Source organism: Pogona vitticeps, chromosome 1 (assembly GCF_051106095.1).
Source record: "Pogona vitticeps strain Pit_001003342236 chromosome 1, PviZW2.1, whole genome shotgun sequence".
In the NCBI taxonomy this organism is placed as follows: Eukaryota; Metazoa; Chordata; class Lepidosauria; order Squamata; family Agamidae; genus Pogona; species Pogona vitticeps.
The window spans coordinates 289080681-289100314 of NC_135783.1; the positions used below are offsets into that span (position 1 = coordinate 289080681).

General features: G+C 40.3%; 1 protein-coding gene across 3 annotated transcripts in view; it reads left to right on the forward strand.

Moving 5' to 3' along the window:
• Window positions 1-19634, forward strand: part of CD82 (CD82 molecule) — an 87248-nt gene that overhangs the window by 27636 nt on the left and 39978 nt on the right. For all 3 annotated transcript variants that reach the window (XM_072985974.2, XM_078389456.1, XM_078389452.1), the window contains exon 2: window positions 4697-4777. In XM_072985974.2, coding sequence (XP_072842075.2) covers window positions 4715-4777 — 63 coding nt within the window. In that variant the 5' untranslated portion in view covers window positions 4697-4714. The remainder of the gene's footprint in view (window positions 1-4696; window positions 4778-19634) is intronic.

The following is a 19634-nucleotide window of genomic DNA, read 5'->3' on the forward strand; positions in this document are numbered from 1 at the left end:
GGAGAATGACCTGTCCTTTCTCCTTTTACCATAATGTCCTCTTACAGCTTTCTTCCAGTCTATTTGGAAGCAAGTGAAGGGAAGTTGGGTGGTGAAATGTGGCGTACTGGGTTTATTTAGGTGTCTTCCTAAGCAGCCCAGTCCTCTGAAAAGACAGCAGGGATAGAATCTGTTTGAGCACCTCAGTGTCCAAGGACTTGTTTCATTGCATACAATAGTCTTTGCAATTGGTAAGGTGACATGTTGCCTTTTCTCCTGTTGGCACACACTACCAAATCTGTGGGTGGAAATCTAAGCCTTGCAAAGTCTTGGAAATGTCGTATTTAGGTGTTTTAGAATGTATTTTATATTGTTTGATATTGTTATATTTCACTTTATAATTGAGGGGCATTGTATGATTTTGTTTGTGTTATTTTTGTGTTGTGAACCATCCAGAGTGGCAGTTGCTTTTTAAATGCCAACATAATAAATTGTTGATAGTAGTCATGTGGGCTTCTGGATATTAATTATCTCATCTCTTAGGCCTTAAAAATTAACTAATCTGTGCCCAAAGCCTTCTTCATCTACGATTAAAAAGTTCCCATTGTTTTTAACTGGTGGAGATGAGAATGCCAAGTAGGCTGCACAGACATGATGGCTCCTTCCTCCTGTGCCAAGTTTGATTAAGGGGGAAAAAACACTCTGGATGGATTTGTCTTCCAGTTAGTAACCAAAGATAGCTGGTGCTTTGCCTTTCCAGGTGCAACACCTTTGATATTTCTTCTACCAGTCAGAGTCAGGGGGAAATAAAGGCAGGAGTGAGATTAAAAAAACAAGATAGGTATGGTTTTAAATTCTACCTTTTCACCAGACTCTGTGGATTCTTTTAACAGGGAATATTTTATATTCCAGTAATGCAAACAGAAAAGGAAAAATACTTTCATGTAACAATAGTTTTGCTTATTGGTCTTTTACCTACTCCTTCAATAACTTTCACCTCCAGAAATTCAGTTTCAGAAACTCAAGATGGTAATCTTACATCATCCTTAATTGGCTAATAGTAGCCAAGAAAAAGAAGGTGATGCTACAGTGTTATGATTCAACCTTAAGAGACAGGCAAATGATGGTTATAAAGGCCTGTTGGACAGCTCTAAGTTTAATAGCTTCCTGTATTCTTTAAATTTTGAAACCTACTGAAGGCAGCTTTGAAAAATATATATATACTATTTTGCTTCTAAAACTGGTCAGATCATTTCTCCCCTTCCTTATTAGAGCTGTGTAGATTAATTAGATCCCCTCCATCCCCAAGAAAGCAAGCAATTAAATACTGTTAATGTTTGTATTTGAGAATTGTAGGAAAAAACTGCTTCCTCTTAGAAAAGGAAGATCATGGGATTTCAAGAAGGCTGCATTAATATTCTCGAAGCATCGTAAGTTATCTGGTGTTCCCACCTTGATTTTTTGAAATCTTTCTAAACATCTTAACCATAGGTAAAGGTTCCCCTTGACATTTAGACCAGTCGTGTCCGACTCTAGGGCATGGTGCTCATCTCCGTCTCCAAGCCGTAGAGCCAGCGTTTGTCCATAGACAGTTTCCGTGGTCACGTGGCCAGCACGACTAGACACTGAACGCTGTTACCTTCCCACCATGGTGGTACCTATTTATCTACTCCCATTTACATGCTTTCGAACTGCTAGGTTGGCAGGAGCTGGGACAAGCGACAGGAGCTCACTCCATTGTGTGGATTCCATCTTACGACTGCTGGTCTTCTGACCACACAGCACAGAGGCTTCTGCAGTTTAACCCACAGCGCCACCATGCTTAATCTTAACCATACTACTTAGTAAAACTTTTTCTATGGATTTACCAGGTCTAAACTCAGGACCAGCTCTCATGCCTTTCCCATTCTGGTGGCTTTTTTTTTTTAATTGAATTTATATCCCGCCTATCTGGACTATAAGTCCACTCTAGGCGGCTTCCAACATATAATAAGGATAAAATACAATTATAAAACATATGCATAAACATAAGTAATAATTACAATCACAACAGACGAAAAGGAATATAAGGAAAATTAGAAAAGGGATCAGGAATTGATTGGAGGGAAGGCCTGGATGTATAACCATGTTTTTAATTGAGTTTTAAAAACACCCAGCGTAGGAGCCGCGCGAATCTCTGGAGGAAGGTTGTTCCAGAGGCGAGGAGCCACCGCCGAGAAGGCCCGGTTTCGTGTCTTCTCCTTCCGGGCCTCTCTCGGCTTCTTATCTGAAGCAAAGTATGCTTTCTAAACATCTGCATTTCTCTACAGTCTGATTCTGTATTGTTTGTAGCTCTTATAATCGGGTTGCACTCTCAGATGTGTGGTTGACAGGCTTATTCATACGAATATACATGAAATCTGGGGACATAACATGTTTCACCAAAGGGATAGCTCTTGGGTGCTTTCAGTTCTATGAAGCAGAGTGGACTGATCCAATTGAGGTATACGTGGAATTAGCTGTGTGGCCTGTGCGTGTAGTCAGTAACCTGAAAATCCTGTCTCTCCTTCCTGCCCTACAGTACAGTTACTTCCTGAACATTTATAAGAAAGGATACAAGCAACTGACCTTAATTATTTCAAGGAGTTGCAAATCACAGCCCCTGTACCTTGAAATAGGTAATCAGTGATGTCTACTTTACACAGAGACTCTCCTCTTAGAAGAGTAGGAACATAGCCTACTAATGGGCCAGTGTCATGTGCCTTTCAAGTGAGAGTGACCATCACTTAGTGGTAGAACACCAACTTTGCGTATGAAGGATTCCAGATTCAGTCCCTGGCATCTCTAGGTTAAAAGGATCAGGTAACAGGATCAGGTAGCTGAGATACAATCAGTGGGAGACTCCTGCAAAGGACTAGGTTAGATGGGTACGTAAGTTTGCCTTCCTATGAATTCAATTTCTGTGTGCTCTTCCTAAAAACTGTGCTTAGTAAAAAGTGACTTTGTGCAGATTTGTGGAATCTTCTTGCTTCTTCATGAGACATGTTTCCAAGTGTACAAGTTTTTCCCAGCTTCAGAATTAACTAGGAATTTTGTAATTTCTTTAGGTACATTTCAGGGGGCATCTCTTTCCTTTTTTTCTCCCATCCTTTCCTCCTGCCCAACAAAGCTGGTGTATTTTTGAAAACATGAGAGAGAGAGAGAGAGAGAGAGAGAGAGAGAGATCCAATTAGAATGATGCTCCAGTTCCATCCTAATCTCAGTCCTGACCTACATATCCTAATAGGATTAAAAGCAGGTTTTAGATTGGAACGGAATAACTTGCTTTGTTCCTTTGCCCTTTGCTAAGCACAGTCTAGTGCAAGGAAGCTTGGAACAGATCTGTTGTAGCTTGAAGTGTTGACTGCTCTTACCCTTTGTCATACTTTATTTCCTGTTGCATTGTCACACTAGACCATTAAGGATGTTGTCAAATGTTAGTCACTCAAGAGTCTTAAAAGGAATTGCTATTTTTCTTCCTGTCTTAGCAGTGAAAATGCATTGAAAAAAGTGAAAGTCTGAGAGTAGATGAGGTGATGAGCCATGTACAAACTCTCCTCAACTTTTGCTTTTTTCTATTTGCATTAGAGATTTCTTATTAAAAAGATATATGGGTATTTCTTTAGGATAGCTTGTTGCAGGAAGCAGGCAAAATCTATAGCCACAACACATACAAAGCAATAAAATATGGTAAAAATCAAAGTTATCTGTCATCTGAATTAGACACTATAATTAATATACAAAAGAGCTGTTGAATCTCAGGTCAGGTACAGGCCAAGTAACGTAAAGATCTTTGTGGTCCGCTTGAAGGCTTATAATACTGTGCAAAATGTTGCTGATCGAACTGTGTGCCAGTATAACCTGTATCAGGTGCTGGGAACTAGTAATTTATTACAGGTAACTAGTAATTTATAACTATTTCCTCCCCCAGTTGCAAAGGTGTAACTGCATTACATGATACAGGTAGTTGTAAATTAATGAGGGTTAATGTTACTTCTTTTGCTGATGTAACATCTTAGTTCTGTTCTGTTATATTACACGAAGCAATATCATAAAACAATGATAGGGAAGGAAAAAGGAGAAACATACTATGGTTGAAAATACTGGCTGATGCTGGTGCTGCTTTGTGCTCTGTGTGGATATTGAAGTGAAATAAGGTAGAGTGGATGAGAATGTGCTCTTTATCATGGCTTGTAGTACTGAAATTTTGTTTTAAAAAGTAGTTTGAAAAGTAGTTATTGCATTCAGCTTCAGAGAAAAGGGAAATGGAAGGAGTTGTTTTAAAAAAATGTGAAGTGAGCATGAACAACATTTGGTGGTGGTGGAGTTTTTGGTCTATATCTGTAACTATTTTTAAAATAAAATATTTCTTAGTTGGGCTGACCTGGTCATGAGACATTTCTGCCTGAAGAATTGATGGTGGAGTGATGTGTTAGCCAGCTGGAAGTGAATCTTGTATGGAGAAGTAGACAAAACGCCAGAATAAAAAATAGTAAAAATCTTTCCTAAGGAGACAAACTAAATCTCTTTCCCCCCCCCCCCACTTCCCCACTAAGCAGACTGTCTGCGAGAAAAATAAGCTGTTTGCATGCTCTGGTTTCTAGGGGGTTGTATGTGAGGAAAAGAGAAAACATCTCTGGGAAAGGACTGCTTTTGCAAAGGACACATACTCACGGGACTGTCTTTTTTTTCTATCCAGGTTTCGTAAACCAAGAAGATGGGTTCTGGCTGCCTGAAAGTCACAAAGTACTTCCTATTCCTCTTCAATCTCCTTTTCTTTGTAAGTATTTGGATATGGACTGGAGGACGGAGATCTGATTCAAAGTTAACCACTGTGTAGCATAGACCTGGGCTGACTAGCAGGAATAAATTGTTTGTATGGGTAAAAAGGACAGGGCTGTATCTGGGGTTTTACCACAAGAGATCCCATTTACAGAGTATGCCTCTTCCCAAATTTCAGAAATTGGTCTGGTATACCACCATAGGAAGGGATATGGTAGGCCAGGCCTCCGGGCAGCTAAGCCAGCAGGTTCACAAAAGAGAGGTGATAATTAAGGCAGGGCAGGTCTACCCAAGCGGTGCTACATCAGGCCTCTGGCTCAGTTGCAAATGGAGACAAGTGTCCAGATGATAGATAGTCAACCTGGATCATGGGCAGACCAGATCTTCTTCTGTAAGAGGACCTTCATAGACCAGGGACCTTCTCAAATATAGACAGCAATGGTATCCAGATGGAAGATTGATCTACACAAGTCATGAGTAGACCAGACCTCCCTGCTGAGGGCCAGTTTATCTGAGGCTTGGTAGATCAGGCCTCTGGTCCAGACAGGAGCAGGATGAGTAACATGCATATTAGCAAAACACTTCGTGATACTTTTGCAGAATCCCTTGATTTTATTCAAATACCTTGTGCTTCTGTGTGAGACTATGTATTTCCTTATCGAGACCCTCCTTTGGGACTTGCAGTAAAAACTGTGTAAAGTTACTTGCATGTAATTATTGCAGAAGCAGAAAACTCAGAGGAAAAATTGTGAGAGTGAGTGACTGCAGAAAGCTGGTTGTCCGGTGTGAGACTTCTTTAAGTGCCTTCCTACTGTGTGCTCCCATTTTGAGACAAACAAAGCCAATTTCCTGGCTTGCCAATTTTAATCAAGTCCTTGGCTATCCTTTGCTGCAACTAGCGGATTATCTGAGAACATCCATCCACTTTATATGCAGTTATAACCAGTGTGTTGCTGAATGAGATTTTCCTCTGGGTCAGTATAGCAGTTTACAGAATGCCATACACTGGTACATGTATGAGTGTCAAGCCTACATGTTTCAGCCATTGTGCTGTTAACGGATTCAATCAGAAAGACATGTTACATATTTAATTTATATACTGCCCATCAGGCTGCCAAGCCCACTCTGGGCAGTTTATAACAAAATAAAGTACTAAAACTAATATAAAATAATAAGCACATAAACATCACAATAATATGAAAATGAAAATAGGACATATGCATTGCTATATCATTATATCAAGAGGAAACACAAAACAAAAGAAGAGCAAAAAGAAAAAGAAAGGGCAAAGACATGGTGGCACCTTCAAGAATACAGTGGTGCTTCACAAGACGAGCATTTAACGACGAAATCGCATCACGACGAACTTTTTGAGATTGCAAAAGCGACCGCTTTATGATGTTTTAAATGGGTTTTTTCGCTTTGCGATGATCGGTTCCCTGCTTCGGGAACCAATTCTCGCAAAATGATGATTTTCAGCCAGCTGATTGGCGGTTTCAAAATGGCCACCTGGTAAAAAAAAAATGGCTCCCCGCTCTTTTCTGGGACGGATTCCTCGCTGCATGGGCAGCAAAAATGGCCGCGCTATGGAGGATCTTCGCTGGACTGTGAGTTTCAAGCCCACAGGAATGCATTAATCGGGTTTTAATACATTTCTATGGCCTTTTTTATTTCACATTACGACGTTTTTTTTTCTACAGCGATTTCGCTGGAACGAATTAACGTCATAATGTGAGGCATCACTGTAACTGCTCTGTTTTAATGTAAGTTTTCATGGGACATGTCTACTTTTTCAGACACAAGAGTGAGAATACAGTGAGTACATGGGAAAATATGCAGGGCTCTAAGATAAAGCAACAGTGATGTTTGGTTGCATTCCACACCTAGTAACGATTTAAGACTCCTTGTTTGGTATTCACTTTTTTCTTTTGAAGCTTTATTCTGTAAATAACAACAATGATTAGTTGCTAAAGGAACCCACAGCAGAAACAACAGTTGGTAGGGAGTTAATAATGACTGGCTACCCATGAAGCTTATTCTGTAAAGGTAGCTGTGGTTAGTTGGGAAGGAAAATAACAGCAGTTAACTACGTAATTATTGTAGTATTTCACATTTGGTAACAGCTTGAGAACCCTTGGCTTTAATCTGCTGAGATGGGTATTAAGCAAATTATATATATCCTGTCTCAGCTGTTTTCCTCTGGATTCTTGCCTGTAATTTTCTTCTCCAGAATAGCAACATTCAAAAATTGCAAAGAGTGCCCTGGTAGATTGAAGTGACTTTCAGTAGGTGAAGTGATTGCTGTTCCTGACATCTGATTTGTGTCCACTGATTCTTTTGCATAGAGATTGTCCTTTTTGTCCTATGCAGAATGCCGACAGGCAAGGTTCGCTCTAAGGTGTGCGCCTGCGAATGACTCTGTCCCCCCTCAGCACAGGGCTCCTTCTTCTCTGTGTTATCCTGTAATTCTGTTGCCAGTGTAAATGTGGAGGCAGAGCTGGCATCTGAGTTTGTAGCAGGGTTTAGTCCCCATCTCTGTATCAGTCTTGTGTAGTCCATTGCGTGTCAGTAGCTGCTTGAGATTGGGGAGAGGGGTTGTCTGTAAGCAGGTATCGGCCTGCCACCGAGTGCTTGGGAAAGTGAAGTATTCTTGTCAAGTATGAGTCGGAGATCATTCATGATGTGTGTGAGAGGTCTCAGTTGTAGGCTGAAAGTGACAACTAGTAGGGTTTGGTCTTCAAAGTTACTAGATGAAATGTAACACTAGAGGCCCTTAATGGAACATGAGTTTGGAAGTTGTGGGTATATGCTCAGCTGACAAATTTTAAAACATACATAAGCCATACATTGGGGGGGGGAGGGTTGCAGGGAGATCGGGCACAAGTGTGCTGAATTTGCTCTCGTTCTGTTCCACTTGCCATCACTTTCCACATGTTCATCCAAAATCTGCCTGAATCTCTTCAAAACAATTAGTCGCCCTCTACATGTGAAGGGCAATGAAACTGAAGATGCACTGGTGGGGGGCATAGAATTTTGTGTGTCCTCTCCTCCTTGTGATAAATGCAATGCATGTTTCAGAAGGCCTCAGTAGAGCTTTTATTGACTATTTCCCCTTCTGTTTCATTGGAGTATGGGTCTCCAATGTCAGCTGGGGTCTCTATAGCAAAATTATCTGCATTGTCTATTACCATTGACAAGTCCCATGTTCCTGTTTTCTTTCGTGTGCCCATTACACACTAATTTTAACACTCATGATGTGTATTCCAGTCAACACATGCTCCGCATTAGGGACTCCAGACATTAATTTTGTACCATGGCTGGCTGCCATTTATGCTGATGCTTTTATTTGTTAGGGCTGACATCAGCTTTTCATTGGTAAATGTTCTTTGCATACCATAGAAATACTCAGAATGCAAACATGAACAAATGATAATTAAAAATGAATGAATTATCTGTTCAGTATTAACTAAACTATAATAAATGAATAACCAAACACTGTATTTCAGAAAGAAGTTCAGTTTGACAAATGGACTTCTTCTTTTTGTTAAAGATGAATCCCTTTATTGCAGGATTCCAAGAGCTGCAATCTCTCTCTCTCTCTCTTTTTTTGCCAAAAAACAAGTTTGGGGTGGGTGGAGCTGGGATCTGCAAAAACAGGCATGCGGCCGTATGCAACCCTGGGTCACAGTGTGCCCTTCCTAACTTTACAGCACAGATCTATATGATTCTGTTTTCTTCATACTCTATCTTAGTGCTCCATGAATAATTCCATGATGTGTTTTCCCCACAGAGCAGATATAATAGCTGCAGCATTAGCCATTATAATATCCCTACATTTTGAACCCATTTCTAAAAGCTTGCATTTTTGTACAAGCGTTTTACTACATGTTCTCTCACATTCTAGCACAGTAAAAAAAACAGCTTGTAATTTCTGCAAAACTCTTCAAGTAATTTAACAGAATGATATTATGGAGCAAAATTTTCCTCCTGCTATAGCACATCTCAAATGGTTTCTCCTGCTGAGGTCCAAAACTGCTCATTTCTGCACACGGCCAGTGTACATTCACAAAATGTATGGTTTCTAACAAAAGTCACTGACACACTTCTACTTATAGCATCAAAATCTGTCTAGGTATGTAAACCTACCATTGCATGACTGTACAGTTGTTCTTTTTGCTAGGGGCAGTTTTTTCTCTCTCCCAGAAAGTGTTTAATTGTAGGTTTCTCTCCTAATTTGATACCTACTTTTCTGCAAAGGACTTGGCATATGTCATGGAAAATAGGTTTTAAATTCAAATGTAACTTGATCAGCAATTTTGAAAGCTGTTTGTCTCTTTTCGTTGTACTCTTACATACTGTATTCCTGATTTTATAGATTACCTCATGTAGGAAGATGAAATATATTTGTTTAACCTATTTCTTATATTAGAAGAAAAGTCCTATTCATGAAACCCATCACAATACCTATTTCGCTCACAGTTCTAGACACAGTAAAAGCCTTTCCCATATATATCACAGATGAAATGGGAGAGATCCCTGGGGCTAACATGTCTTTGTACTTTAGACACACTTTGATAATGCTTGGTCTAACATTTTTTTTACCTGAATGTATAGATACCCTTTCATCTTTTCCCTTCAGAGTAATTCTCTTAAGGGGGTAGATTGCCTTCCAGCAGCAGCATAATGCTGTTAGTACAATTCATTACTAATCTCAGTTATTACTTTGTTTGTGGCTGTTAAAGCACCTTTTGATCACAGGTATTGCACTCTTCACTGCTCAATTATTGCGGATTTTCTTTCCTAAATTAATTGATAGAAAATAGGCTATGTTTTGTGCCTGTGCGAGAATATTCATAGCCAAAGTAAAAGAAATAAATTTTTGATGCTTACTATATTCAGTACTGTATTGCTTTACATTTGGTATTGCATCATACAGTATGCTCTTCTGTCATGAACTGCATTCAGTTCCAAAGATGCAAAGTTTAACCATGATTATCCAAGCTACATCTTGCTGATCAGTTATGAACATTGTATTTAATTTAGGAAGGTTATTTATGACACATTTTCACTTTCCCTTTGTGCTTTCCTTTCTTTGTCTCATCTACCTTTGATCGTAAATTGACGCATCAGAAATGTTATCTTTTTAAAAAAAGGTATATAAAGCATTTAGTCTTTGTAAACACCAGAGCCATGGTAGTGATGGCAGTGTTGGGTCAGCAGCACTGCATCCAAATGATTCATCATACTGCCACTTGCAAAACTTCTACTTGGAATGATGGAAATCTGACTCTAATAATCTCTGATGCAGAATGATTTCAGTCATCCCACCCAGATTAATGTATAAAAGTAGAAGATAGTTATCCACAGGATTTCACTCTTCCTGAATATACCAGCCTAGTTCTTAGTTCACAGTGTAACAACCTGGACATAAAATGCTATTTTGAGAAGGAATGTGTTTAAATATGTACTTTTGATCTTGTATTAACATATTTGTAATGCTTCCTGTATACTGTACATAGCTCTTGGGGGAACTAATAATAATGATGATGACTACATGCCATCAAATCAATTCTGATTTATGGTGACTCTTTCCAGGGTTTTCTAGGTACTTAGTACTCAAAACAGGTGTATCATTCTCTTCTTCTGAGGGCACCATAAGACTGTGCTGTTTGCCCAAGGCTGCCCAGGCTGGCTCTTCTCAAGAAGACATTAGTGGGGAATCAAACTCCCAACCTCTGGCTCTGCAGCCAGATAGTTAATTCACTGAGCTATCTATTCAGCACAAGTGGTGATGGGACTACAGTAAATAAGAACAATTAGACATAGAATCAGAAAATAACGGTAATCCACTGTTCACGTCAGCTGTGGTAAATCATAAGCAAGATCCCAAAGCTTGAGTAAATACCCAGTCTTATGTTTTTCATGAAATAAGGATAATGTTAGCTGGGTATTTAAATATGCATTAATAAATGCATTTTTAAAAAATGTGAACTAAAAGAAATTGCAGGGGGAAAAAAGCTGGATTTAAGAGCAGACACATGCATAGGCCAAAAACTCCATTAGGTCATAGTTGCCAAATTGTAAAAAAATGAATTAGGAATAACAATATGCTGGCTTGCTCTTTTAAAAAGCATGTATCTTTCAGTTCAGTATATGTTATCTTATAACCCCTCCCATCTTCCATGTGCTGGATTTGACATTAAAAGAAGTGTACAGGAAATCTGTTTTAGTGGGAGAACATACTCTGTGCTGGTGAATATATTCTCAGAGGTTGGAAGTTGTACCTTATTCATTTGGTGTCTGTATTTGTAATGAATTATCTATGCTCTTTATGCTCTATTTATTTCATGACTGCTTGACCTTCATGTAGTTTTTTTTTAATATGTCTGGGCAATTGAAATGATTAGGGAGGCAACAGTATTCCAGGAAGTAAATATCACAGTGGTCCAGATTAACTAGATGTGGGGAAGAGCAGTTGGGCACTGGAGAGTTGTTATCTCTTTTGGTCCTTCCTTATTCAGGAGGATTTGAATTGTCCTATTAGCCTTTCCATTAACTCGCTGGTGCTTGTAAATGCTACATCGGTCAATAACAAGACAGTTCTCATCTGTGATTAGATTTTGGATGAGGAGAGCCGCCTGCCTCACTCTGGGTTCTGTCAGGATCGGAACCTAATGCAGTTGCTGCGTGAAGAAGGAAGAGAGATACTTAAAGGGAAGTGGAGTTGTGTGTGCGTGCGTGAGCACCCATCTTAGCGGGAACTTTGGTTGTAGTCCACGAACATCTAGGAATCCAAGGTTTTAAACCACTGCTCTAGCAGTTGATTGTGAATCTAGGAGTCTGAAGTGAGATAGGAGGGTTCTCTGTGCCTTTGTTGTCAGGAGCAGGCCATTTCCTCTTGGAGTTAAGACTGACCTTGGCCATGGCCCTGTGCAGCAATGATGACCCAAGTTAAGATGTCCCTGCCTAGGAGACCTTATGGAAAAGACCTTATTAGAAAAGATAATAATGCTAGCAAAAGTGGAAGGTAGTATAGGAAGAGGAAAAATAAGCATGACAGCACAATACAACAGCACAAACCACATTATAGTATTTCTCCATTCCATTGCTGCACTGGTGTCTCAAATGCATTATTTAAATCAGATGAGAATTGGTCTTGGTGGGATTTTTTTTGAGGCCTGCTATGGTGAGCCTGCATCACACTTGAGATGAAAGTGGTTCATCTGCACCGAGCGTGACAGAGATGTTGGTGTGCCTCAAGCCTGGCCGATTGGATCACTTTCAGTTCAAGTAGTTTGAGGAGGCAGACAAAATGCTTAGAGAAGTCTGGCCAGTCACTTGGTGCCTTGAGCCCTGCTCATGATTGATTGTTAATAGCTAGCCAACAGTAGCCTGTATGAGTCTTTAAAAAGTAGGTAATCCCTCTTTTATGAGAGGTGGTGATGCCAGTGGCCTTGAAAAAGGCAGCTCCTGGTTTGCTTCTTAAGAAATCCTCTTTGAAGATTTTAATAACCATTGCCTAGCTGCTAATATCCCCGTCAGCTCCAGACACAGAACAACTGCACAACCACACTTTGGAGGAAACTGATTATATACACTCATTTTGTTCAGACTTCAGGGATCCTTGCCTTCTGAATCAGGTGAGGCTGTGCAGGTATTGAACTATTGTCTAGAGACAGTAATTAATTAATTAGTTGGGGCTTGGTATACTGACAGTGAATCCTGATGAAATGGAAGTCCCCATAGGTAGGTAGTTTTATGTCTGGGAATTGGGTCCGCAGCCTTACGTAAAGGTTGGGATCCCTCTAAAATCCGATATGTAACTTGGGAAATAGTCCTTGAATCCTGCCTTGTAACAAAACTCTTAGGTGGCTTCAGTAATTAGAAGTGGCCTTGTCAGTTTGATCTGTTTTATCAGCGATGGTTGTGGACAGGAGCACTCTGGTCATGGTAGTTCATGCTGTGATAACTTCCTAGTTGGATTATAGTAATGCATTGTGTATGAAATAGCCCTGAAGGTGACTGTGAGCTTTATATGGTGCAAAATGCATAAGTTAGAATTGGAACTGATACGGCCAGAAGGAATCATATCATGCTCTTCTAAAGGAGCTGTTTTTGTTGTTGCTGTCAAGTGCTGTCCAGTTACTTCCAACTTATGACACTTCTAGTAGAATTTTCCAGATATATGAGATGTTCAAGGAACGGTTTACCTTTGCTCACTACCCAGTGAGTTTCCATGGCTGAGCAGAGATTTGAACCAAGTTATCCCAAGAACTAGTCTATCCCCTTATACCAGACTGGCTGGTGAGCAAGAGCTATATTCATCTCTTGTTTGCCTCTAGCCTAAGTCAGGGTCTTAGCCATTACCTTTGAACACCCTGGATGACTTGGAACCAAAATAGTTGCTGAAGTGCTTCTCTCTATATCAGCCTGCTTTTGATGACATAAACCTGCCAGGAGAGAGAGGCTTATCTGTTGTGGCTGTATGGATTGACTCTCTCTCTCTCAATCTCCCTCCCTCTCTCTCTCTCTCTCTCTCTCTCTCTCTCTCTGTGTGTGTGTGTGTGTGTGTGTGTGTAAATATATTAATATATTATGACAATTTGGGGTGCTTGTAAAGATAGTTTTAAAAAGTTTAAATATTAAGGAAGTTTTATGGTGTCTCCATAATGACGTAAAACTGTCATGAGTTTCCTCATGGACTCCTTCTCTGTATTGGGGACATAGTTGTATTTGTGAGCAATTAGTCAGTCATATAGCAGATTTGGAAATAGTTTTGAGGAACTACTACTCAGGAGGGAACTGAGACTAGAGTGAAAACATTCTTCCTTTTGGTCAGGTGGAGGACTTACTCACCAGCCTTTGTTTCCTAGGAAGAAAATTCAACTGTCTCTTCAGGAAATACTGTAGCGCTATTTCCTTCTTGCTCTTAGCATCTGACTCTTTTGTATCTAGAGGTCTTCTTCTTGCCTGGTGGAACTGCAAGTTTAGAAACAAACTGGACTAGACTAGAACAGCACCAGATAAACATAACTGTTTTGACTCAATCCAAGTTGCTGCATGTTTAAGGCACCTGTTCCGTATGTGTTTGTAGTACCACTTCCTACATGAGCTTCTCAGAATATCTTTTTCTGTTCTCCTTCTCTGATTTGTAGTGAAAGGGATTATGCCCAGCCTATCTTGTTCTGCTCTAAATTGCATTCAGCAAAGCCTTCTCAAGTGTTCTCACTCAATGGCAAATAAATCACTTATACATAACCTGTTCCTAGTACTGGAGAGTAATGGACTATGTACAGTATTTGCTTCCATGTTCTGACAGTGTTTCCACTATATGTGGCCCTCTGAGAGGTTGAACTTCAGTTACTGTCAGCTATCTCTGTTGGCCATGTTCAGTCCAACAATGTCTGGAAGAATACACTTCTTATCTAGGGTTAGGTAGGTAGTGGTGGCGCTGTGGGTTAAACTGCTGAAGTCTCTGTGCTGCAAGGTCTGAAGACATGCAGTCGTAAGATTGAATCCACGTGACGGAGTGAGCCCCCGTTGCTTGTCCCAGCTCCCGCCAACTTAGCGGGTTGAAAGCATGCAAAAATGCGAGTAGATAAATAGGTACCACCTTGGTGGGAAGGTAAATGGCAGTCCGTGTCTAAGTCACGCTGGCCATGTGACCACAGAGGATTGTCTGCGGACAGACACTAGCTCTATGGGTTGGAAATGGAGATGAGCACGGCCGCCTAGAGTTGGACACGACTGGACAAATTGTCAAGGGGAACCTTTACCTTATTAATAGTAAGCTACCATTAAAAAGTTTATGCTCTCTTAAAGTTGGAGCAGTTGCCCTACCATTTAGAGGGCACACTGTGACTACATAGTAAAAACATTTCTTTCCTTGTGTTTCTCTTTGAGGTGAAACTGAGAATTTCTTTCATGTTTCCACCTTTTAGGATACGTTATATTTTACAAAGAGGAAGTTAAAATATGGTACATATTATGACACATGCTGTGCAGCCGTCTGAGTACCACTTGCATGTGACATTCATGCAATTTTGCTATAGGAGAGACACGCAGGGTTTTTCTCTGGAGGCTTGGATGCCATGTGTGCATCTACTTTTACACTTTTTTTTTTTCTGTGTGTGCATCTGCAGATTTCTAACCTGCAAAGCAGTGGCAGGAAAACTGACTACAGCTCCCTTTTTCAAACCTGTGTGTGCTTCCCTTCTCCAAACTATTATAAATCACAAACAAAATAAAAGACATGCTTTCTGAATGTATGGTTGCTTTCTCACCATGTGCCATGTTGACTCTGCATCCAGGAAAGCTTGCCCAGCTGGTGTGTCTGGGACACATCTGGAACTCGTTTTCAATTTGCTTTCTACACCACATTTTTTTATCCTTGCTGTAAGCTTTGTTGTTTCCATCTCCCCAGCAATCAGCATTCCAGTTAAGGCTGCCAGGGACCAAAGGTCGTGTATGGTTTTAGCATACAAAGGAAGACTCTCTTTTAAAGGCCCGCTGTTGCAAGGGTGCAGGGCTGTGTCCTTAAACTGCTATATTGGAGTTGGCAGAACTTGTATGAATATCCATCTGGTCCCATGCGCAGACTTATTCCAGTGGGAAGCTACAGAGCATAACAACTTGGGCATCTTCTGTAACTCATACATTGTTGCTTGTTCTGTAGCAGTTTCCTTGCATTGCTTCTTCAGCAGACTATTCTGTGCCTTGGTGACTGATGTCAGGATGAGGGGAGCAAGGACTGACTTGGAGATTTTTTTAAATTACTGAGTCCTCCTTGTTAGATACTTTCCACTCTTTTCAACTGGCTTGTGAACATAGATATATTGAAAGGGAGCACAGCAATGTTGGCTTGCTGCAGCAAAAACAACAGAGAGTCTTGTGGTACTTTAGCAAGTTATATGTGTCATAAGATAGAGATCGAGTACAGAACACAGAAGGCTTGTGCTAAATAAAACTTTTTAGTTTTTTAGGTTCCACAGGACTCTTTTTTTTTTTACAGAATAGCTAACCTGATCTGCCTTCTTGGGTGTTTGGAGTCTTCTAGCATCCATATTGAAGTGGTGCTGGTAGTTGGTTCTGGTAGCTGAGCATAAATCTAAAAATAGTCTTCCTTCCTTCCTTCCTTCCTTCCTTCCTTCCTTCCTTCCTTCCTTCCTTCCTTCCTTCCTTCCTTCCTGTAGAAGAATGTGATATTTTTATTAGACCAGTAAAAGAAATCAAACCGTTGATGCATGCTTCCATTCATTAACACCTTCATACAGTGTACAGTGTTGAAGGCAATGTCACATCTCCCTCTTCCCTTTTTCTGCTGTGCTTTATTGGCAGCCATGAGCAGATGCTGGGAAGATGCTGTGCACCCATGACTCATGTCAAGATGTTGTGTTGAGTAAAAGCATTATTATTAAGGAGACAAAGTAGGATGTGAAGGTTGGCAGCAATCTCTGCATCCTTTGTTATGTGTTACTAGCTCTGAGCAGGGGAAGTGGTGAGACAACTGTTTGGAACTACTTTGGGAAGTAGAAGAGCAGATACCTTATTTCACTATTCAGATGGTACACTTACCAAAACTTGAAACTTTTTTATAAGGAACTTGCTGCCATTTCTTTAATGGAAACCAGGTTGTCCTTTTTATTGTTGCTCCGGTCATAAAGTGATTTGCTGCATTTCACTTACTTAATTCATTGAGTTGTGCTTATCAACTTACCAGAAAAACAGAGAGGTACAAAGGGAAATAACATCTAGTGAATAATAGAGGGATAGATTCTCTAGTGGTTCACTCCAAGATGGCACCTTGAAGATCTATAAAATACAAAGCATGAAACAAAACTACTTCCCTTGCTGTAAGACTGAGAAGGCTGGTGTAGTCATGAAAAATATCCTCCAGAAATGTCTCTAAAAACACCTCCAAAATGCCTTAAAATGTTCTTTAAAAGTAATTTAACCAAAAAATAGTTTTGTAACTGCTACTAATGCTACTTTTTAAATATACCAAAAAGTATAGATAACTGTGTTCCTTAAAACTGGTTCCTTCCAAGCAGTTGCAGACCTCTGCACTTTATTCTGCAACAAGTCCGGAAAACAGATGACCCTTCAGATGTTACTGGACTTCTGCTTCCATTTTCTCTCATCGCTGCCTCTGCTGTTTAGGGCTGTTAGGAGGTGTAGCTGAACAACTTTTACAGTGCCACCTCTCCCCCCCCCACACACACACACAGACACTTTACCATGTTTCTGACATGTTAGTGTGTGCCACAGTCATATCTACTACATTAAGTGTGAATTGGTTTTGATGTGATATGAAGTTTCAGGTGAATTGATCCAGCTGGGTCAAAGATTTGGGTGATTGGTTTCTATAGCAACTTTTCCACAGAGGATAACGAAACGAGCAAAGCAACTTATGGAAACTTAATCTGAGTGTGGTGAGAGAAGAAGTCCTGCATCTAAAATGGCTCCCAGAAAAGCATGGCCTTATGCTAACCCTTGCTCATCTTCTCATTGGCATGCCCCCTGGAATGAATGAAGTTAATATTTTCAGTTCTTAATCTGATTCCAATGCTTACACACACGCACACACGTTAAACCAAGTATGCACTGGGAGCCCTTTATGGGATGCCTCTGAACTGAAAGGAGTTGGATCTAAGCTGCTTGGCTGAATGAATCCAGATCTGAACAGTAAAGTATTTTCCCACATTTCACACAGATATAATTAGAAAGCCTTGCAAGGGATTGGCTCTCAGAGGGAAGTAAATGGCTGGGAGGGAGAAGCAATATGTGTCTGTGTGTGTGTTTTTAAAAAAAGAAGGTTGTTATTCAGTGCCCTGACAGTGGTGAGTTAAAATGTGGCATCCCAAGCAAGATAGATGGACGGATGGGCAGACAAAGCATTGGTGCTGTTAGGCATCAGACCTCTAGCTGAAATTACTGTTACGTGCCTTCAAGTCTGAAACGGCTTATAGCAATCCTAACAGGGGTTTCAATGTAAGTGAAATATTTAAGCAGTGCTTCTATCAGTTCCGTACCCCTAATGAGTTTCTGTGACTTAGTGGTGACGCAAACCCAGGCCTCCTGAGACCCAGTTCATTACTCTGCCCACTGCCCATTGGCTGTTCCAATTGTAACTATTACATAGACTATAGCAAATAGAATAAGGAAAGCCCTTTTGAGCAGGCAGCTTCATAACCAATGAACTCTATTACTGTATTGACCTCACAAGAGGCCATACCTTGCCTTCAGGACACCTGTGACACAGGTGAACTGTGCTGAATTTATTTTGGATCAGCCTGTCGCTTTTCAAGTTTTTCTGGTTTTTCTGTACCTGTCATGAGTTTTGCAGCATCAGCTCTGAACCCAATGAAAGGAACTGTATGTCTGCTGACAACACAGTCGTCTCACAACTGTACCAGGCCCTGACAAAACAAACCCTTTTCACCCCCTCATATTATTATTATTTTATTATTTATTTAATTTATACCCCGCCTATCTGGTCTAATGTGGCCTAAAAATGTTGTCTTTACCTAAATCATTCGGAAAAAGTTTTGGTTTGCTAGAATCTCATTCTGACAAAGAAATTTATACATTGAGTTACAACATGGTTTTAAAGGATATAATAGTACTGTACAGTACTTGTTAGGTTTTTAATAACCCAAAACAGGTAACATTTTTTTCAGAAATGCTCACCCTTTTATAAATACAGTATATATAATTCTGCATGTGCTCCATTGTATCTTTCTGTGGAGCTGAACCTGGGCACAAAGAACAGTTGCTGTAGATATTTCTGGATACCTTTAACTTCTTGTTCACCTTTGCAGAACTATGTAATATTCAGGTGCCCACATAGTGAATGGTTGTTTCAAGGCTAAAGCCTGAACGATCCACAATCCTGTCTTTTAAACTGTTGCTGGCACACTGGAGCTCTTAAATTCCTGGTAGATTTACACTTTGTTTATGACTTTGAAACATGTCCATGTAGGTTCTGTTGAAATGAACACTTGTCACTGTGGGAGATAAAATCTTGTTGGAAACGATTTTGCTACTTATTGACCATGGATTTGACAAACAAGAAAATAGTGTTCCCTAAAGATGCCCCTCTCCCTGTTCCAAAGCCCTTCTGCTGCCTGACCTGCAAACCACAGCAGTACACAACTTGAATGTCTGCCCAGGTCAGCAGTTGTCTTATGAGCTGGTATATTCCACACTGTACCATAGTCCGTCCCTCCCTCCCTCCTTCCCTCCCTCCCTCCTTCCCTCCCTTCAGTTGTGCTTTAAGTTTTTTAGTTTCTTCCAGTTGCAAGCTTGCATTTTATTAAAGGTACAATACTTCCCACAATTCTTCCAGACAACGGCAAGATTCTTAGCTATTGTTCCATTCTTCCTCCCTATTTATTGGGATTTTGTTTTCTCTCTTTAGGTATTAAGTTTGCTTTGCTGCATACATGAATTGTGAGACATGGTACTTATTTATTGGTTGCACCCTGCCTAGTGGTTTCCCTTGTACCCCTCCGTTTTACTACGTTATATTGAATGCAATGGAACTGATGAATATACAAATGACCTGCACATAATTGTACCACCTTTACAGAGTGGGAAAGACCTAAGTGTTACTACTGGTTCTTCTTTGTGGCCTCTCAGAATCATACCCTGAGTAATCCAGGCATGCACAGAGCCTCATTGGAAGATTCTAGAGCTTCTGCTGTAGCAAAAACAAAAAAAACCCTACATTAGTGTAGACCCCCCTCCCCCTCAGTATATATACCTTGGCGCCAAGACTCTCTCTTCAGTTTCTTTCAACCACTGCGTTGAGAGCCTCATTCGTTGCTTCTGTGTTCTATATGTGAAAGAGAGTT